Source organism: Pelecanus crispus, chromosome 3 (genome assembly GCF_030463565.1).
Source record: "Pelecanus crispus isolate bPelCri1 chromosome 3, bPelCri1.pri, whole genome shotgun sequence".
Taxonomy (NCBI): Eukaryota; Metazoa; Chordata; class Aves; order Pelecaniformes; family Pelecanidae; genus Pelecanus; species Pelecanus crispus.
Window position 1 is genome coordinate 75,842,050 of NC_134645.1, and position 19,117 is coordinate 75,861,166.

At 41.3% G+C, this 19,117-nt stretch overlaps 1 protein-coding gene across 1 annotated transcript in view; it reads left to right on the plus strand.

Annotated features, from left to right (window-relative positions):
- Positions 1 to 19,117, plus strand: part of CEP85L (centrosomal protein 85L) — a 118,358-nt gene that overhangs the window by 90,278 nt on the left and 8,963 nt on the right. The window contains 4 exon segments of the mRNA XM_075707716.1: positions 10,332 to 10,449; positions 13,048 to 13,224; positions 17,531 to 17,683; positions 17,952 to 18,106. Of these exon segments, the coding sequence (XP_075563831.1) occupies positions 10,332 to 10,449; positions 13,048 to 13,224; positions 17,531 to 17,683; positions 17,952 to 18,106 (603 nt within the window).

The window sequence follows — 19,117 nt, forward strand, 5'->3', positions numbered from 1 at the left end:
AAATCTGGTGATAAGTAGGAAATGGAGGCTCTGCACGGGGCAGTATCCTTAAGCTGATCTGCCTTTATCTTGTTAAAAAAGGCAGGAGGGGCAGGAGGAGGAAAGAGAAACCTGCTGCCTGCTTCCCTTCTTTCCACACAATGATAAAAAGGCAACAAAAATCCAGCCCTTCCAGATCAGATTATTAAAACTCCTTGTTTTGCATCGGCAATCTAACAGTTTGGAATAGCTGCAAGCAAGTTTCAAATAGTCGTTAAAAATTATTCAAGGAATAATGCTTACAATGTAAATCATCATACTTGGATACTTTGGTGTATCACTGGAAATTCAAAGCTGTGAATACACTTTTTAAAAACCCAAACAGCCACTTGTGTCTGTGACTAGAACAAGTGGCTTGATTTTTATTTTATACACTGTGTTGAACAGCAGGTTTAGTAATAGACTAGTTAAAATTGAGTTATTTGTGTAGTCTTTTCAGCATAACAAATGCATATTTTTAAGTATAAATGAACAGAGTAGCATAAATGGGTGGGTTTAAAAGTGATTTTGGTTTCTTTTCTAAAACTACTCTAAGAATCACTGCCAATTTAATGAATTAGAGCCTGAAATTGGCTTTTAAGTCTGCTTTTAAAAAATGGGATAGAGACTGTACTTTTAGGAAGCAGAAACGTGGCGTGAGGAAGGGAGCCTGGGGGGGGTGTGTGTGTGTGCACGGGATCACAGTGGCAGCTCTTAAAGGTGTGTGTCATGTTTTCTCTGCATAAGAGCTGTTGGTACAGGCTGTGAATAAGGACTTAAGGATTTTGTCTGTAAGAGGAAATCTGCTGCTCTAATGCTTATTACTAGAATGTCTGTCACCTACTGTACAAAATAATTGGATTATATCATTGCCTTACTTCTCTGGTGGTTTAGTATGTAACACTATGTTATATTTAGCACCAGAGGGAGCCAACAGTGTTTATATTGGTTTAGAAAATTACAGCATCACATTTTAATTCTTTGTGTTGCTCCTCTGTTCAGTACATTCACAACACTGAACTTACAGTGTTTGGTACAATTGTGAATGTCTCTTGAGACTGGCCAGCCACTGTAGATGTCTCTAAGTGTGGTCCTGGCACTGTTTGTTTGGCAGGGACTGCATGTAAGGGGTAGGTGAATAAATGCCAAATATCTGAACATACGACATAAGCTGCTGAAAATAACACGGTGCATGCAACGTTCTCTTCCAGACAGCTTAAGGGCATTTGAACAGCTTTTTAAGGAAAGGTAGATATAGAAGTACAATTTTAGTGAATAGCTGTCATTCCTCAGGGCATAATAACATTTACATTCTTAAAACAGTTGCTAAATCATTAGCTTTCCATCCATAGCTGAGTTATGCTTAGATGTTTTCACTGGGACAGTAGAATTAGATTTTCTTTCCCTTGTGTCAAATTGTCCTGACTTTCAGTAGCTGACATCAAACTGTATGTGCTATGATAGTGCTTGTGTTACTGCTAGTGTAAAGCTGTAATTCTCTTAATTTGGGATGGTCTGTTAAGGTCTGCAGCATTAGCATATCCACATGAGTGATAATTTGATGTCAGTTTTGAGGAAGCTCTGAAGCTTTATGCCACCCGGGGTCTGAGCACATGCATGTATAACTGGGAGTCCTGTGCAGGAGTAGGGCTATGAGGAACCTCCTCAGAGTGTCTTGCTGTGTAAAATATTCTTTGCTTGCAATAATGACTTGAAAAAGGTGCATTTATCTTTTTCTGGTATCACCAATCATCCAGGTAACTTGTGGTGAGGCTTTTGTATCTTGGGCTGGTGAACTTTCAGGAAGACTTTGTTACAGAGTAATTATTTTAGCAGTTTTAAAAGTTCACCTTTTCAGAGGTGAATACTGGTAGTATCAATGAAATGGAATTTATTCACATTAGTTTTCACATAATAACCTAAATCTTGGCAGTAATGAGAAGATGTAGGGCTGGAAAGGACCTATCTAACCTATCTGCTGGGCCCTAGGGAAGGACAAGCTACAGTGGTGCCACTCCTGGTAGATGTCTATGCTATTACTGTCTGCAATAGCAGATGTTCTACAGCCTTTCTGGGTTGGACCATTTGGTGCTTAATTAGCTGAAACATTAAAAAAGTTTTCCTAATATGACTTAGCCTTTCCTCCTAGGTCATGTTTTCTAGACCTCTGGTAGCTTTTGTTATTCCTTGAGATCCCTCCAGCTGATTAGTACCTCTTCCCTGAAGTGTCCATACTGGCCAGTTGAGGCCTCCCTCCGGCTGAGCACTCACCTCTCTCACAGGCCATGCTTGTGTAGTGTTTTTGCAGTACAACATTGTGTAGTTTTGGTCAGTTGCAATCCCAGATCCCTTTCTGTGGAACTGGTGCCGAGCTGTTTTCTGTTCTGTATATTTAAATATTTTTAGGAAGCTCTAGTATTTGGCAGAGCTGAGAAGAGCAGGGGAAGGGCAAGGCTTGCTCTGCATTTGTCCTGTCAGGAGACTGCAGAAGTCAAAAACCTCCCACCGTGGGAGGGGGGGTGCAGTCCGCTGTCTGAGCAGACAGTTGTGTCTGTGTCCCACTCATGCCTCACACCCCCTTGACTAAGTAGCCCAGAGCATTTGAGAAAGAGTACAGTTGCTGACTGTGCTGTTCCCTGCCTTGCTTCAGCACTAGCTTACCTCCTGTGGGTCAGGCTAGCATTTCAAACTTCTATGCAATTCAGAAAAGTCATTTAAAAGATAACAATCCATCTAGAACAGAGATCACTCCTTGACTCCCAGAAGTGATGTTCCCATCTTCTCTTCAAGATAAGTTCTCCTGTGACTGGTGGAAAGGTAGTATTCACTGTGAACTGCAGGCTCTTAATTTCACCAAAAACCCCAGACTTTATTGCATAGGAAATCTGAGATCATCTTTTCTCATGAGCTTTGCTCATGTTGGAGTTCTTTGGCATTATCTTCCAAATTACGGAAAATGTATTCACATTGTTTTTAGGACTTTGTTTACTACTGATCTCTTTCCCTATCAGTACTCTGCACATTTGGACTTGTGGTCCCAAGAGATCATGCCTTTAAAACAAAGGGATATAAAAATTAGTATCCAACTTCTTAAGCAACAAAACAAGGCAGCATACCTCCAACTGTGGTATGGAATAAATTATATTTATAAAGCAGAAGGATCTATATTATATTTTACTTTGCACCCCGATTCTGAGGAAATCCACTCAGGCATTTTCACCTAAAGCAACTCTTTTTTGTTAACTCATGACTTCTGAAGGTAAGCATCAATTGTCATTTGATTTCTTACGAAGTTACTAGTGTCCCTTCTGTGGTGGAGGAAGCTCTGTTCTGAAGTCCCTGAAGTGTTTGAAGGTATTGGTTCTATATCTTGACTTGTAGTGTGGGACTTAGATTTACACTAATTTTAGTCTCTTAAAAGTTGGGGGGAGGAAGTGCTTCTCTGGCAGATGTGGGTTTCTAAAGGCTCTTTCATGTTAGAGTAAGTGAGGGGTAAGAGGGGTTTATGGAGAACAGATGAGTTGGTCCCAGGTTGAAGAGAATGTGGTTTATTTCCAGACAAATGCATGTATGAGTTCGTTTGTCCTGTGTGAATATGAGAAAATGATGTGAATGTCAGTTATGTTGTACTCATGTTTTTGAGACATACAGAGAAGCAATTTGTATATTAAGCAGTTTGTTTATTATTAATGCTGGTCTCCGAAGACAGTCCAGGCTTGTGCATGTTTAGCTGAGTGCTGTTCTCTGCTATCCCACATCCTTTGTGCTGACTTGAGCTTTCAAAGGGGGTTGTTTGAACTAAAGGACAGAACTACAAATGAATTGAAATCGACATCTGCCTCACCCTCCCACCCCACCAATTGATATTTCACTCTTATGGCTGTGACTTTCTTTTTGCTCATTTAAATGGATCCAGCTAGTGTCAAGTAGCACCAGTAGTTTTCCTCTGGATTCTAGCCAGCTTTGTAAGTAGAGTCACAGTCATCCAGGATGGAGGGGAGCTTGGCTGCCATTTCATGGGGCACACATGTTGTCTTCCCCATGTTTGTCTGCAGAGAATAGTGGCACCAGGAATATGCACCACCAGCAGTAGCCCCTTACTGTCTGTGGGCAGAGAGACTGCAAATTTAGCAGGCCCGTTACTGAAACACACGTGTGAAGCCTTTTTTGGTCATACCCTAGCCTGCCTTCAAGTGTTTTCTGAGTCTGACCTTCAAATACAGATGTCCTAGTGAGGTGATGCTCTTACCACTGAGGCCAGTATTTGGCCTGCCTTTCTCCTTTCACTGATGACCACTAACTCTCTTTATTGTGCAGCAGTGCCGGGGTGGGCCACAGCGGAGGTCCCTGTTCCAGCTGTGTCAGCTTGGCTGGGTGGTGCCCACAGTGGGCTATGGAGGGGAAGGAGAGAGCTGCAGCAGTGCTGCCTGGACTCTCACCTCTCCTCCTCACCAGCTCTCCCTAGTCAGTCTCTCGCCTTCAGTGTTGTCCCAGGCCCCCAGCTTCAGGGACCAGCCCCACATTTTTGCTCAAGGCCAGCATTGATCATAGTACCACAAGGCTGTCCCTACTTTTTACCCCACGGCTCCTTCAACCCCAGGAGCTTCTCACTCTGCTCTCTCCCTTCCAGCCCCATGAGGGTCAGGGGTTCCTGGGGAGCATGAGGGAGTGGGCAGGGGGCTGTGATCCAGTAGGTGCCGAGAGCTGATGTCCAGGGCACAAGACGGACACCGACAGCCTCTTCCCAAACAGACAGGGCAGCACAGAGTTAGTGTATTTACTTCTTGTCATCTGCATATACCAACTGAAAGCGAGCTGCTTATTCACAGGCTTGGCTGTGGGCACGGTAGAAACCAGTTACTTGATGTTAAAGGACACTAATGGACCTTACAAGAGAAAAGGATAGCTGGTGGACTGTTTTGCTGTTTGCAAGGGCTTAAAAAGAATGTTTTTTTCCTTAGGTGCAGAATTGGTTGAAAGTATTCTGGGATTTACTTTTGTCCCCCATCCCCTGAGCATCAGAAAGATAGATGTTTGAGCCAGATTTAGTGAAGCACTCTTCTCATACTCTTGATGCTCAGAATTGACTTTCTCCCCAAACACAGTGGCATTCAGGATCAAGGGCTTTTCACTTTTTTCTACAGCACAGGACATTGGCAGAGACCTGTCAGAACCACGCTGGCGTATGTCACTTCATCGGTTTCAGTCCTTTGAGTGTGGGCTTTTAGCTTCCTGATGATTGACGTGCTTCGGTTTGATTTAAATTGTTGGGCTCAACAGAGGTTACTGTGTGGGAATGGAAGTATCTGTTGCAGGCAGGAAGTCAGATAAGGAGAACTACTCTCCTTAAGCTCCATAAAAATAATTACACAGAATCAACATCTTAGGTAGCCTAGTCTCTAGTGCCAGAGGTTTGTGTCAGGAAAATAGTTGGTAATTCTGGGAAAGGTGAGAGAATGGTATGATCTGCCATGACAGGTTTTTAATTTTTCCTTCCTTACAAAGTATCATGGATCTGCAGTAGTAAAACATGACTGGAGCTTTGAAACTTTGTTTACAAAAAACAAAGAATGCTGGAGGAAATAGAAGAAAAGGGAACAAAAGATGTGTGTGTTTTACAAGACCTGGAAGTAAACTAAAGTCATTACTTTGTGAAAGTAGTAGGGTTTTCTGTAAATAACTACCTAGCATGTAAATAACTAATATGTGGGAATTGGGACAAAAGAGCTGGTTGCAGGGGACCATAGAGCACATAGCCACCACTTGTCATGTATGTTGGATAACCTGTCACTTCAGCTGAGTTCTCTTGGAAAGAACGTACCGGGGAGCAGCACAGGGAGGATTTGATCTCAGGATATTTATAAATTATGGCTGGAGGTTCAAAAAATAGGGTGAAAAGGCATAGTCCAAGGCATCAGTGTAATTTTTAGAAGAAAAATAATAATGATAATAATAATGAAAATACAAGCAGCAGGTTGTTCCTGAGAAAAAAAAAGCCTTAAAATCATTGTATCTGAAGAAAAATACAAGACAGTGTCTTCAGTGCAGAACTTTTCTGCAGCTAACTGCAGTGGTCTTCCTTTGAACTAGGAGGAGGTCGTCTGGTACACAGGAGTTTCAATTCTCTTCTTGTCTGTTTGCTTCTGCACTGCCACCCCCCATTCCTGGAGACCATATTACGCCTTGAGGAATAGCGGGAAAGATTTGTGCCAGAAGTGTTTGTGAAAACAATGTTGTTAGTGTCATGTTGGTATTAATCAATTGGATAGAGGAGTTAAAGTTTATACATCTTTCAATGACATTTTTCTCTGAAACATCAATTTAAATAAGGAACGGTTTTAAGTGTCCCTACCAAAAGGATGTTTTTCATTCCTGCCTTCTGCAATTTTCTTTTTTTTTTTTCCTTTTTTAAAACAAAACTTTTCTTCCCTCTGAGTCCCTTTGGTTGGTTGATGAGTTTAGAGCAGGGTGTTGCCTCCTTTTCTCCTTAAGCCTGAGTGTAAGGGGAAGGGACGTGTCAAGACAGACACTTGAAATGAAATAGAGTATTTTCTCTTTGGACTAAAGCTGGATGAAACCATGTCAGAAGTCCCGTGACATTCACATAATATGCCAATAACTCTTACTTTGCCATCAACATAGGATTGTAACACTCATGTTTAAAAACCAAGGAATTTGTGAAGGAGAGTAGTTTCCATGGTACCTAGGAACAGTATTTTCATTGAACCTGGTTGTGGGAGCTGCTGTCTGGTTTCTGTAAACGCGCGTCTCGAGGGTGGGCTCCTGTCAGGTTCCCCCATGCCTTGAGCTCGGGCCACAGCCTGCACCCACTCGTACGCTGGTGGCTTCTGGAGTCACAAAGGGTTGAGGAGGTCGATGTCTGGAGACTTCAGTCCTGTGTAAGATTGAGTGATTGGAAATTCCTGTGTTGAAAGTTACAGGAAATGGAGTAGGTCAGAGTGATGCAGTGCAGTGGTGTAACTCTAGTGTCTATGGCAAAAAAAAAAATTAAGAAGTTAATTCAATCTTTTTTTGACATATCTTGAATCTTTGAGGAGACTTGGGTGTTAGCAGCTGATCTGAGAAAGGGAAGAGTGGAGGAGAGTTTGCCAACGTTGGTCACAACAGTTACAGAATTTCAGCCTGCTGTAGTCTGGCCCTCTGTGAACACGGAGGATGTGCACGAGGTTATAAACGTTAGAGCTGATACAAGCTTAGAGTAACATTGCTGCCTAGAAGGTAAAATCCCTCAGTTTCACGATTGTTTATATCTGGTTTGGGCCTACCCAGAGTGGCAGTTGCCATCTATCTGAGCAGAATTTTGAAAGCACCTAAATGCTGAAGGTTGGGGGTTTTGGGAGGTTTTTTTTGAAAGCGCTGGGATGATTGATTGGTAATGGGAGGCTTCTGGGGACAGTGTTCCCGCTGCAGTATGCGAGCTGTGTTTGTGAGAGCGTTTGAACTTTTCTTTGCTCCCTTTAAATAAAACTCACAGCCTGTGGTTATGCAGTGGATTAATAGTAACAGCTGTGGGCTAACAGAGGATTAAAACTGACTTAGCATATGAGAATATCAGTGATAAAATGCATCTGGTATGAAGTGTCCAAAGACTTACAGGATTGTATGTAAATAGTAAATATGTTTCTATGGTGCTTATCCTCTATTCTGCTTGTTTTCAGAATTTTTGTTTCTGGGTGCTGTGAGGTTAATGATATTTTCAGAGAGGCGGTTATGCGAAGAAGTTGTGTGGGATCTACACAGCCTTAAAACATTTGTACAGTGTGTTTTCTTGCCAAGGTTTTATAACGGTAGAGAGTTTCATGCTTTGCAGAGTGAAAAGCAACAAGCTAGTTACACTCTGTGCTAGTGCAGCTCTGTTTCATCACGGATTAATTTGTCTCACCTTTTTTCCTGCAGGGATTTGGTAGGGTAGGGAAGGGATTATGAAAGGAAATACAGTAATGTAGTTCAAACTACATTGGACGTTCAAAAAATTTTTCAAACATTTACTCCAGTCTGTAGTGTTTAGTTCAGGCCATTGAAATCCTGCCTGTGAAGGAAGACACTGCTAAGATACAATCAGGCACAAACAGAAAATCACGTAGTGCCTTCAAGGGATAAATGACAAATGGATAAATAATTTTAAAACACATGGGGCAAAGATATTTTAATAGATCTGTCTAGTAAGTAGTAAGGTGATAAAAAGTGACAAATTACTTCTGTTCATAGGTTAAGACGACTCATACTAAATGATTACAACTCATACTAAATGATTTTGGTATTTGTGATCAAGCATGCACAGAAGTCATCAAGGCTTTATATTTTCTCATATGATTATATGAGCTCCTGGGCTCACGTAAGGTCTGTTACAAGTTAAGAGCATAGTCTTTTACCTAATTTTCAAATCTGCTTCTTCCAAAATAAGTTTGAAGCTTTTCATTTGTAGTGCCATCCTACAGAGGCCAACCAGAACTATACAAAGTCTTTCAGTGTTACATATGCCTCTTATATTTGTACAAGCTTGTTCCATATAGAGAGTGGAATGGAAGAGGGAAGCCTCAAAGTTGCCTCAAAATCACCTCAAAATCATCAGAATGTTTTAAGACTTGCTATGGAGTCACATAAATACATTAAGTTGCTCCGTTTTTATGAATTGCATTGAATGAATTGTTCTAAGGTACTACCAAATTGCAACTTGTTTATACTGTTTTTCCATTCACTGCTATTCTTTATAGATTTAAAAATAGGGAAACATAAAAAAGATGTTCTGTAGGCATGCATCATGTATGTCTTCTGCAACATGTATAGCTTAAAAGTTTAACGTCACTATTTTTGAAATATTGAATTCCTCTTGTAAACCAAATAATTGTGATACAGTTGGCTGATGACTAGCTAGGAAAATGTACGTGACTAAAATATTCCCTTTAATTGAGTTTTTGCATCTTATTTTTCCCCTTAAAATTTGGCATCTTCTCAGCTAATACATCTTCTGTGTAAGTTTATGGATTGTATAATACATATTTTGTATACCGATGACAACAATTCTAAGATGCTCTTCCTAAACACAACCCTCCCCAAATTTTAAAAAAGCAAAACAACTTTGATAATTTTCTGTACTTCTGGAGGATTTGCTTTTCTACTGTGTGCACAGGCAGGTCTTCTCCCTTGAAGTTCACCTGTATTTGCTGTTTATCTCCTGTTAAAATTGGGTTTAGTCATCTTGGTTCGGCATCGTCGTTTCCAGAAAAGCCAATCATACTGCATGCTTAGAGGTGAAGCTTTGAGAAACAATTTCATGCTTCCATACAAATCTGTCTTAGTATAAAAAAGAAGGAAAAAGGGAAATTAAAGGAGTGCACAAAATAGGTTTTAAGTTTATTGAGAAGGTTGCTATGTGTGTTTCTGATGGGTGCTGACAACTCCGTTCTGGAGTCGGTTACTGAGGTGTGCCCATGCTCCGCAGAGAGTACAGCATACCTCACAGGGCTCTAACATGGGCTGGGGCTGAGATCTGGCTTGTATTTGCCCTGCAGTCATGCTAGTTCAAATGCAGGCATGATTTAAACAGTGATATAATTTGTGATATAATTAAATCATGATATAATAGTGATACTGTTTCTGCTGTACACTGGCCAAGCGATTGGTGTAAAAGGTTAATTCTGGTTTAGTATGCAGTCCGGTATTTTATCCTAGGGGTAAGGAACATCTTATGTAAAGCAGTTGACTGAGAAAATCTTAAGCAAAGCAGAAAGACAGACCTTGCAGGAAAGCCATGCTGACTATCTTATGTAATGACTTTTTCTTCTTAAGTTCTTTCTCCTCCCCTTGATTTAGAAATCCATTTAACCTGTGTCAAAAGTAAGCTCTGGCAAAGAGAGAGGGGCCAAGCAGAAGTACAAGTAAAATGAAGGTGCAGGTTTTGTTTGTTTTCATTATACTTTCTGTATACTTTTTCCTGCTTACACTTCTGGCCCTAGGAGCAAATGACAGCAGAAGCATCGCTTAACCCCCACAAAACTGATAGAGTTTTCAAATCGTATTTTACAAAACTTGCTTATTATTGCCAATTGAGCACAGACCCTTTGGGGTATGCTTAAGTGAAAGTTAAATGGCAACTGTAGTTCAATAGCTCATATCCTGATGAGATTCCAGTTCTAGTGGTAAACTACACCAGTTGCAGTCTGGCTGTGGTGGGCAAAAGCCTACAGCTAATGTCGAATAGCATTGTTACAGTATTCTTCAGTATAAGCCTTAAGATCTATGTTTTTTTTAATCTGTTTCATTCCTTTTCAAATAAAATCTTTGTATTACAGGCAAAAGCAGCAAATTAACAATTTACATCAGAAGATAAGGGAGAATGAATTACGAGCTCAACACGCAAGACTGAGCCATCTTGTGAACTGCGAAGAACCTTACATGACTAATTTGCAGGTAGGATGGATATTTTTCTTTCAGCAAAGCTTTCCATTTCCCAGTAACTGACACCTGAAAGCACGTTCACAATTTACTGCAGGCCAAAATGTGGAGCTTTTGTGATTATTGATGGTTGTGTAATTGTATAGCCATAAATTGTATAGGGGAGAATACCCTCTCAGTGTTGTAGCTTACCTTACATTTGCAGAAATCTAAGTTAAATTAATATTTTGTACGTATTTGTTTTGAAATCTGATAAAAATGGGGTAAGAAAGAGGGATTGTGACACTGTAAGAATAAGGGTTTAACAGTGTGCATGTAGCACAGTTATACAGGCAGATATTAGGGGATAAAGTAGTTTGATAAAAGAGTACCTGAAAACAACTGACGGAAGGAGGTACTACCCAAAGGACTGGTTAGATTGTATCGATGGAATGGATGGAAGAGATGTGAGAAGGCAAACAGACTGGTGGTGAAGGGTCTGGAGCACACGTCTTATGAGGAGCGGCTGAGACAACTGGGGTTGTTTAGCCTGGAGAAGAGGAGGCTGAGGGGAGACCTTATCGCTCTTGACAACTACCTGAAAGGAGGTTGTAGTGAGGTGGGTGTTGGTCTCTTCTCCCAAGTAGATAACGATAGGACAAGAGGAAATGGGCTCAAGCTGTGCCAGGGGAGGTTTAGATTGGATATTAGGAAAAATTTCTTTACGGAAAGGGTGGTCAAGCATTGGAACAGGCTGCCCAGAGTGGTGGTGGAGTCACCATCCCTGGAAGAGTTCAAAAAAAGGGTAGACGTGGCACTTTGGGACATGGTTGAGTGGGCATGGTGGTGTTGGGTTGATGATTGGAATGATGATCTTAGAGATCCTTTCCAATCTTAATGATTCCTAGTTTTTACTTCATTATAAATGATCCAGCCACCAAGCCAGGAGGTGTGGGGTTGCTACTCTCCCCTTAATTGGTTTAGTGATGGACTTGGTAATGTTAGGTTAATGGTTGGACTGGATAATCTTAAAGGTCTTTTCCAACCTAAACAATTCCGTGATCCTGTGGTGGAATACCCTTGCACAAGACACCTGAAGAGGATATGGAACTCCCAGGGAACACTTAGTCTAAAAGGGAATGTGTGGTGGTATTTTGGGCATGCTTGTCCTAATTTTCATCTAACTAGCACAAATATCAGAAAGTGTAAGGATGAAGTACCATAGACTAACCATGAAATGGAGATCAGTTTGAGGACTGTGGCTGCTGCCCTGTTGTAGGGGACAAATTCCAACTCCAGACCTCAGCGTATCTAAAAAGGCAATGCAGAAAGAGAACATTAAAGGCAGATATGCAGAGAAACAGCTTTTCTGTCCCCCTTTTATTACCTTGTCTTTTTCTGTCACAAACACTGCACCAGGATCTCAGCTAGTGTACTTCAGCATGACATTAATTATGTCCTTGGAATAACACAGCTGTGCATCAGGTGAGAATCTGGTCTGTGGGAGACAGGAGAGAAATTCAAGTGGAGCCTTGGTGTGAAGTTAGGTATTCCGAAACTTTTTCAGACATCTAGGAATGTGGCTTTTGGTGTTTCCAGAAGTTCTTTTATAAAATGCTTTAAAATACTGTCTAGATCAAGATTTTTGGGGGGGAAAAAAAAAAAATTACCGCAGAAACTGAAATTTTAGCATACATATCTTAGTATGCCATAATGCACTTCAAATAAAGCAGCAGATGCATTCATCTTTCATAATTTAAAGAGTTAAAAAAGTTTATAGTGTAGTAGGATTTCTGCTTGATTTGTGTGCCTTCTGTAAGATTAACTTAGAAATGCAAATCTCCTTTAATGGAGGTTTTAATCTCTTTCAATGTTTTGCTGAAGGAGTGTTACTAGTTAAAAACACTATCTGTACAATTTCTTTAAAGATACCAATTTATGTTATTAGAAGAACCTTGAAACTGAAAGCCTAATGGGATGCATCTCCTTTTTCATCCCATGTGCAGTTGATTTCCATTTTGTGCTTGTCAGTCTGTGGGCAGTGAAGGTAGAAGAGTAACATTGAACTGCATGAAAATGAAAGGGAGGAGGGTTTTGGTATACAGGACAGAAGGTAGGAGGCTGTAGTCTCAGGCTCGTCCCTGTGCCATTCTTCACCTCAGGTGTGATAGCTCTAAGGTTTGACTAGTACTAATGTTCTGCTTTAGAAAGATCTTGAGATTGGAGTATCTCTTGCTTTAATATGTTCATAGTCATTTTATAGAGTGTTTTTCTTCCTGGGGAGTGGTAAAATAATGCAGTGGTGGTGATTTGTTTTGAAAACACTTTTTGTTTGGATTTTCAGGGATTTCTTTTGGAAGAAAAGTGACACCTCTTCCATAAATCTGAGGGGGAAATGGCCCCACAATGTTTATGTGCATGCGTTGTGAATGTAAAGGTGTCCAGCTTCTTTATTTTTTTGCTCCAGATTCCTGAAATACACGCTGTTACCACATATTTTAATGTTTGAAAAATCAAACCCCACCCTTCCTGACAGTAGAAAAAAAAATGCGGGACTGTTTTCTGCTGTGCTGCTCAAGTATACAGTGGTATGTGTGCATTCATTTGTATGATTATTTTATTTCTTTTTGTAAGCAACCACAGTACGAGAGCACACCGCTGCAACCTCACGTTTCAGAAAGATCAACATCCCACCTTGAGGAGCTTGAGCGAAAGATTGCAGCAGCTGAGAATAAGGAATTACAACTCAGTGAATTTGTAAAACAAATTTCAAACAAATCTAGTGAGGAGAAAAAGAAGATGGAGGAGAAAGTAAGTGTGTTTCATGTTACAAATTTCCTTTTGACACTGTTATAGCAGCGTATGTTTTGTTCGCTAGAAAGCAACTTAGTTGTGGGTTGCTGAGCTGTTTTCAAAAGGTAGATAAACTATCTGTGATGGAAAAATTGATAGTGATTGTAGGTATTGGGAGTGGATAAGTCTGAACTTGTAGTGAATACATAATAAAAAGTGATACTAGATGAAATGTCAGTCATGGTGAAGGTTTTAACCAGGTGTCCGTTAAAATTGCTTTGAAGAAAGGCTGCTCAGCTCTAAGCTTGAAGTGTTTATTACAGTAAATAAAGTATAATTTAAAAACATAGAGTGTGAGAATTAAATCCCTATTTTTAGCATGGCTTGTAAATGTGGGCCTCGTGCTTTGAGATGCACTTACTAGCCTGTATGTGCCTACTCAGCAGGAGTGATTCTCTTGTAGCTTTGCTGGGATGTGCAGAGTAGATTTTAGTCTTGAGACAAGGAAGGGGCTTAGATGGCTGTGTTCTTGGAACTGTCTTGCCAAGGGGTTTCTTTGGAGGCTGAAACAATACCCAGGGGTAATTTTCAATGTCTTGCCAGCCTTCCTTTATTGCGAGCAGGAATGTGCCATTGACCAAGTGGTTTGTAATTGACGTTTTAGGGATACATTGTCACTGTTACCTTCTCTTCTTTGATTACTGGACCTTACTACTGGGCTTAGATTTACATTAATGCAGGTTCAAGGGAGGAGCAGTATGATACAGTGAAGTGGCAGGTGGGAAGACAAAGAAGAAAGCATAATTCATCTCAAATGCTGCCTTACCGTTTCCTATGAACCCTGCAGTATGCTTTTCACTAAGGGTAACATTCAGGAAGGGCAGAAATTGGATGCTGCTGCTTCCTCCTGTCTCAGCTTTTACTGCTTGTGTTCCTCACTGTGTAGGAACTGCTGCTCTAGGTGGTGGCAGTGGTGAGGACCTGTGCAGCAGTGCTTGTGTCAGTGGGGTGGTCTGTAGCTAGAAGCCTGATTCACTGCACAGTCCTGATTCACGCTTTCACACCCATCCACTCTGTGGACTAAACAAAAGGCTGTCAAGGAGAGAAAGGGCAGGGAGGGAGAGCATGTTTCTGTAATAAAATTAGTACCCTTATGTTTGAGGGAGGACTGCGGAGGGAGGAAGGAGCTGTACTGTGTTCCCGCAGGGATGCGGCAGGCTGGGAACCCAAGCAGTAGGCTGGGTGCTGAGCCTGGGGACAGCTGTCTCTGGAGTTCCTCTGCTGTGCTTACAGGGAGATTAGCTCAGAGCCCAAAGGGTTGGTGTCCCGGGTCAGTGACAAAAATATGATTTCTGTACTGATCACAGGGATTGCTGCCAATAGCGTTATTGTTGCTAGGGTTATTTGTGAGCAAATGCCTGCCTCTTAGGAGAGGGTAAGTGTTTTCAGCCCAAAAGCCAGATTTGGCCAGGGAGTGGGGAAAATGCTGTTAATATTCAGGTGAGCTTTGCTTGTAGGCATATGCTAAAGGAACACACTGAAGTTTAGGTTAAGGTTGCTGGCATACATTTCTACTTCTCTGCCTGCCTCATTTTTGCAAATAACATTATCTTTCCCTACATTGGAGTTTTTAACATACAACATTTAAATACAGTGTAGAGATGGTATGTTTTTGACAATAAAGGACAATCTGTGACCATTCGGTGTAGGTGGGGGGAAAGAAAACATAAAGAATGCTCCCGTTTCCTTGACCATCTTTTGTCAGTGGTGAGAAGTCTAGCAAAGACTCCCTCATCACAAAAACAGGGTGTTTTGGAACTGGAAAAGGTTCAGAGAAGGGCAGCAAAGCAAATATCCATCTGAAAATCACAGGAGGAATGATTAAATCTTCACACTGGAAAAGAAGTCACTGAAGGGGGAGCGTGATGGAGTCTGCAGAGCCACGAGCAGCCTGAACGGGACGGAGGGCAGTCAGCTCCTCACTGCAGCTCCCGTTGCAGGAGCAAGGGAACATCTAGTGAAGCTCTAGGAGCCAAGTACGTGATTAGCAAAAGGAGTCAATTCCTCGTGCCAGTTCCCTATAGCAAACCTGTAAATTGTTTCTGTGAAGGCTGTTATGGATGCTAAGAGTAATAGGTGTGCTCAAGGGAAAAATAGGTGAGTTGATGGAAGTGCTGCCTTGTTCTAAATGCACAGAAATAATAACTGCCTCAGGAGAGCCTCTAAAGTAAAAGCAGCTGGAGGCTGGAAAAATGTTCTTTCCTTGTTCTTTTCCCCTAGGCTCCATGTGTAGTCAGTGTAGGACTGAGGTGGTTGAGAGTGTAGGACTGAGGTGATTGAGAGCTCTTTAATTGGCACTGAAATTTCAGAAGCCTGAAAAAGCTTCCCTGTCGTGGGCTGGCCGGTAGTCGTGGTAGCTCCTCACACTTCCTAGCTGAACGAGCCTCCTAAGGTAGATGCTGCAGTACTCTCCGCCAGTGTCTGTGTCACAAATGCCTAGGTTCTTCCTTTTCTTTATGCCAAGCATGAATGTGCCTCTTGGCACCTGCAGATTTTGCAGCCTTCACTTTAGTTCTGAGGCATTTAATCTAGAAATTGGACTGCTGGGCTGGAAATGCCTCAGTTCAGACACCCATACCCTGCTGGCTGCTCCTTCTCCCTCTGTTATGGGTAATTGTGAAGGACTCCTGGAAGGTAGTGCTGACAGCTTGCAGTAGTGTTCACTATGATTTCTGTGGCCTTGCTTTTAATATTTAATTGCCAAGAGGTGAGAGTTTTCTGATTTTTTTCCTGCCCCAACAAAGTCATCAGCAGTGTGTATATGAAAGAAGAAATTAAAAAAAATCCAAAGCTTGTTTTCCCCTCAGCAGAGTCAGCAAGAGTGAATGAAAAAAAACCCCAACAACCCATTTTTTTCATCTCAGGTGACAGAAGGTGGAAAGAGTCCTCGAGGTAATGCTGGGGATTTGGAGAGGGCGGGAGGAGTCCCTTGGCGATTAGAAGGAGAGAGGTTGCAGGAGAAGAAATTCCGTATGGTATATATGCAGGACAAGAAGATTTGGAAACCGTGTAATCTTTGTCACATGAGTACTGGAGTATTCTAACTGGTCAACTTCTCATCCTTAGTGGCGTGTGAGAAACAGAGGGAAGAGATTCCCTTAGCTAACAGTCAGGTTCCTGGCAATTCTTACTGTGCAACATTGGCTTACATGTGCATATTTCTATCACTGCCTTAAGGCCTGGGGTGTGGGGGGAAGTATGAGGTTCTGAAGCACGTGTTGTGGCAAAAGATCATGGCTGAGTTGCAACTTTGCCTTACTGAATGTGGTGTTTACTTGGGCTTTGTCTAAAGATTTTAAAGCAGCCTGAAAGCTTTGTTCAGCCTTGAGGTCTTGATAAAATAAAAGATATAAAGATTTCCGGCCTTTTGGCATCCTCAGTTTTGTGGCCCATATAGAAGGCTACTGCTGGAAAAACTTTCCAGATATTATTGACTTAAACTTTTCAGTAGTCTCTGTTACTGAGCTCTGACACTGACAGTATCACACAGTTATTTCTCAGTGAGGTGGATGTCTGTAGCACCAAAATAAAAGTACGTTTAGCATTTACTCTAGTGACAAGTGTTTGTTATCTGTGAATTACTACACCATAGTTCAAGCAATAGAGATACTGTTTTTTATTAAATTGGACTATGACTGGAAAATACTATTTTTCCTTCCTGCCCGCCTTCCCACTTTTTTGACCTAGGTAATAAAGCAAAGTAAGTACCAGGAATGCAAGCAAAGATAACACAATATAAAAAACCTTTTGCAGGCTGATGAACAATTAAGATGCCTGTAGAAAAGGTGTTTAAGAAAGCCACTAGTCTGTTCTGATGTCCTCTGATGTAATTGTCAGACTGCATCGAAGTCAGGTTTGTGGTTCCAGTTATTGTTGGGTTAAGTTCTTGGTCCCTGTGTTTTAAGTTGTTTTCCTAGGCCAGAGGAAGAGGATGGACTAAAATATTTGCTGATCATTTGTTGCATATAAAGATCTCCATTGGTGAAAAAATTAAGAATAGTTTAACTGTTGAACTATTTGTGTTTTCGGTTCACAAGGCACATGGAGTGTTCTGGGCAGAGGTGAAGCAACCATGGTTTGAGGTCACGTGTAGGTCTATGACTTGGAGCTGCTGGGATTGATCATTCTTTGGTTTTGTTCTCTGTAGTAACCAACCTTTTCATGCAGCTGAGAGTACAATTTTTGAAGAGTGACCAGCTTCAGCTTCCAAAGCAGGTTTATTTTTCACTGTAGTCATAAAACATGTTCTCTTACTTTCTTCTAGCTTAAAACTAGAGACCGATATATTAATAGCCTGAAAAAGAAATGCCAGAAAGAGTCTGAGCAAAACAAAGAAAAACAAAGACGAATTGAAACCTTAGAAAAATACCTGGCTGACTTACCAACGCTGGATGATATAGAAGGGCAGACTAAACAGGTAAGGTCAAGGCAGTGTGTTTCACATTTTAAAAATACAAGTAAGCTCCATAGTATCTGTCGTCAAATCTTTTACTGTTTCAACATTTATTTTTTCCCCATCTGTTTAGGAAGAGAAGTATTTCAGTGTTTTAGAAAGCACTGTAGCTATTAGGGGTTCTCATACTCAGATAAGTGAAATGGGCCTAAAAGGTAGCTGTAAGGTTGTGGCCTGCCGCAAGGCCTTCTGCTAATGTGGCATTGTGTCTGACTGATGTAACCTGTGTTAGCTGCAAATTCTAGAAGAGAAGAACAAGCAACTTCAAGAAACTGTGACTGAGTTAGAAAGGAAGCTCGGAGAGGCCCGATCGCAGTGCAGAGAGAAGGAATTGCAACTGGTGTGTCAAAAGAAAAAGGAAAAAGAGCTGGTCACAACAGTACAAAGGTATGAACAGCTGCTTGGGCTGTGCCCTGAAACAGGTATACTTTCCCACCTGATGTCAAGACCAAATGTTACTTGCACTCTTAATCTATTACGATGCTAATGATTTTTCATGGCATAAATATATTCCTGTGCAGAATGCCAGTGTAATGCAATAGAAAAACCAACAAGATTTTTATTTGTGTCAAGTTGCAAGTAATACCACAGAGAACAGTCTGCCTACGACACTCTTCACTATCTTTCTTTAAAGATGTGGGACACCGCTGCAATGGCATCATAGCCCGCTGCCAGATAGAGGATAGAATAAACATGTGCATCATTATATAGAAGCTGTCAGCACTCCTGTTTGATAACTAGTCCTGTCACGAGCTGTGGAGAAGCTCCCTGGATGTTGGCTGACGGGTGTATAAGGGAAGGGTCAAAGATTTAAATAAATTGTGCCTGTTTCTTCCCTTTTCATTGAGGGTGGGGGTATTTACAGGGGGATTTAGCTGTAGCTAATCTGCTGTCACTGAACTTGCATAACTATGAAAAAACAAATGGGACAGATATCCATGAGAAGATTCCAGATGAGACATGAAGACATAGTTACTATGGTACATTTTAGATCAGGGGAGCTACTTAAACACTTATTTTTAAAAAAAGGGGGAGGGGGGAAGCAGGGGGGAATAACTTCTAATAATTTATGTGGAAGTTACTACAGTTCACTGTCCCTCCATTGGGTAAAGGTGCATGCCACAGGAGTCTGAAAGTGTTTCCATGATGAAAGGCAAGCTGGTTGGGACACCTTGCCAGCCAAATTGTTGACACATTGTTTCCATCTCACAAATCAAAGGCCTTTTTTCTTCGTGCCCTCGTAATCTAGAGGGGGATCATTTTGTCTTTTCTGAAAGCCTACAAATAGTTGAGGTGGCCTCTGGTTTCTAAATTAGACAGCAAGATTAACACTAATAAAATGTATTTCCTTTCTGAGAGAAGGTGAGCAGGCAAAGGCTCTAGCTGCACCTAAGCTTG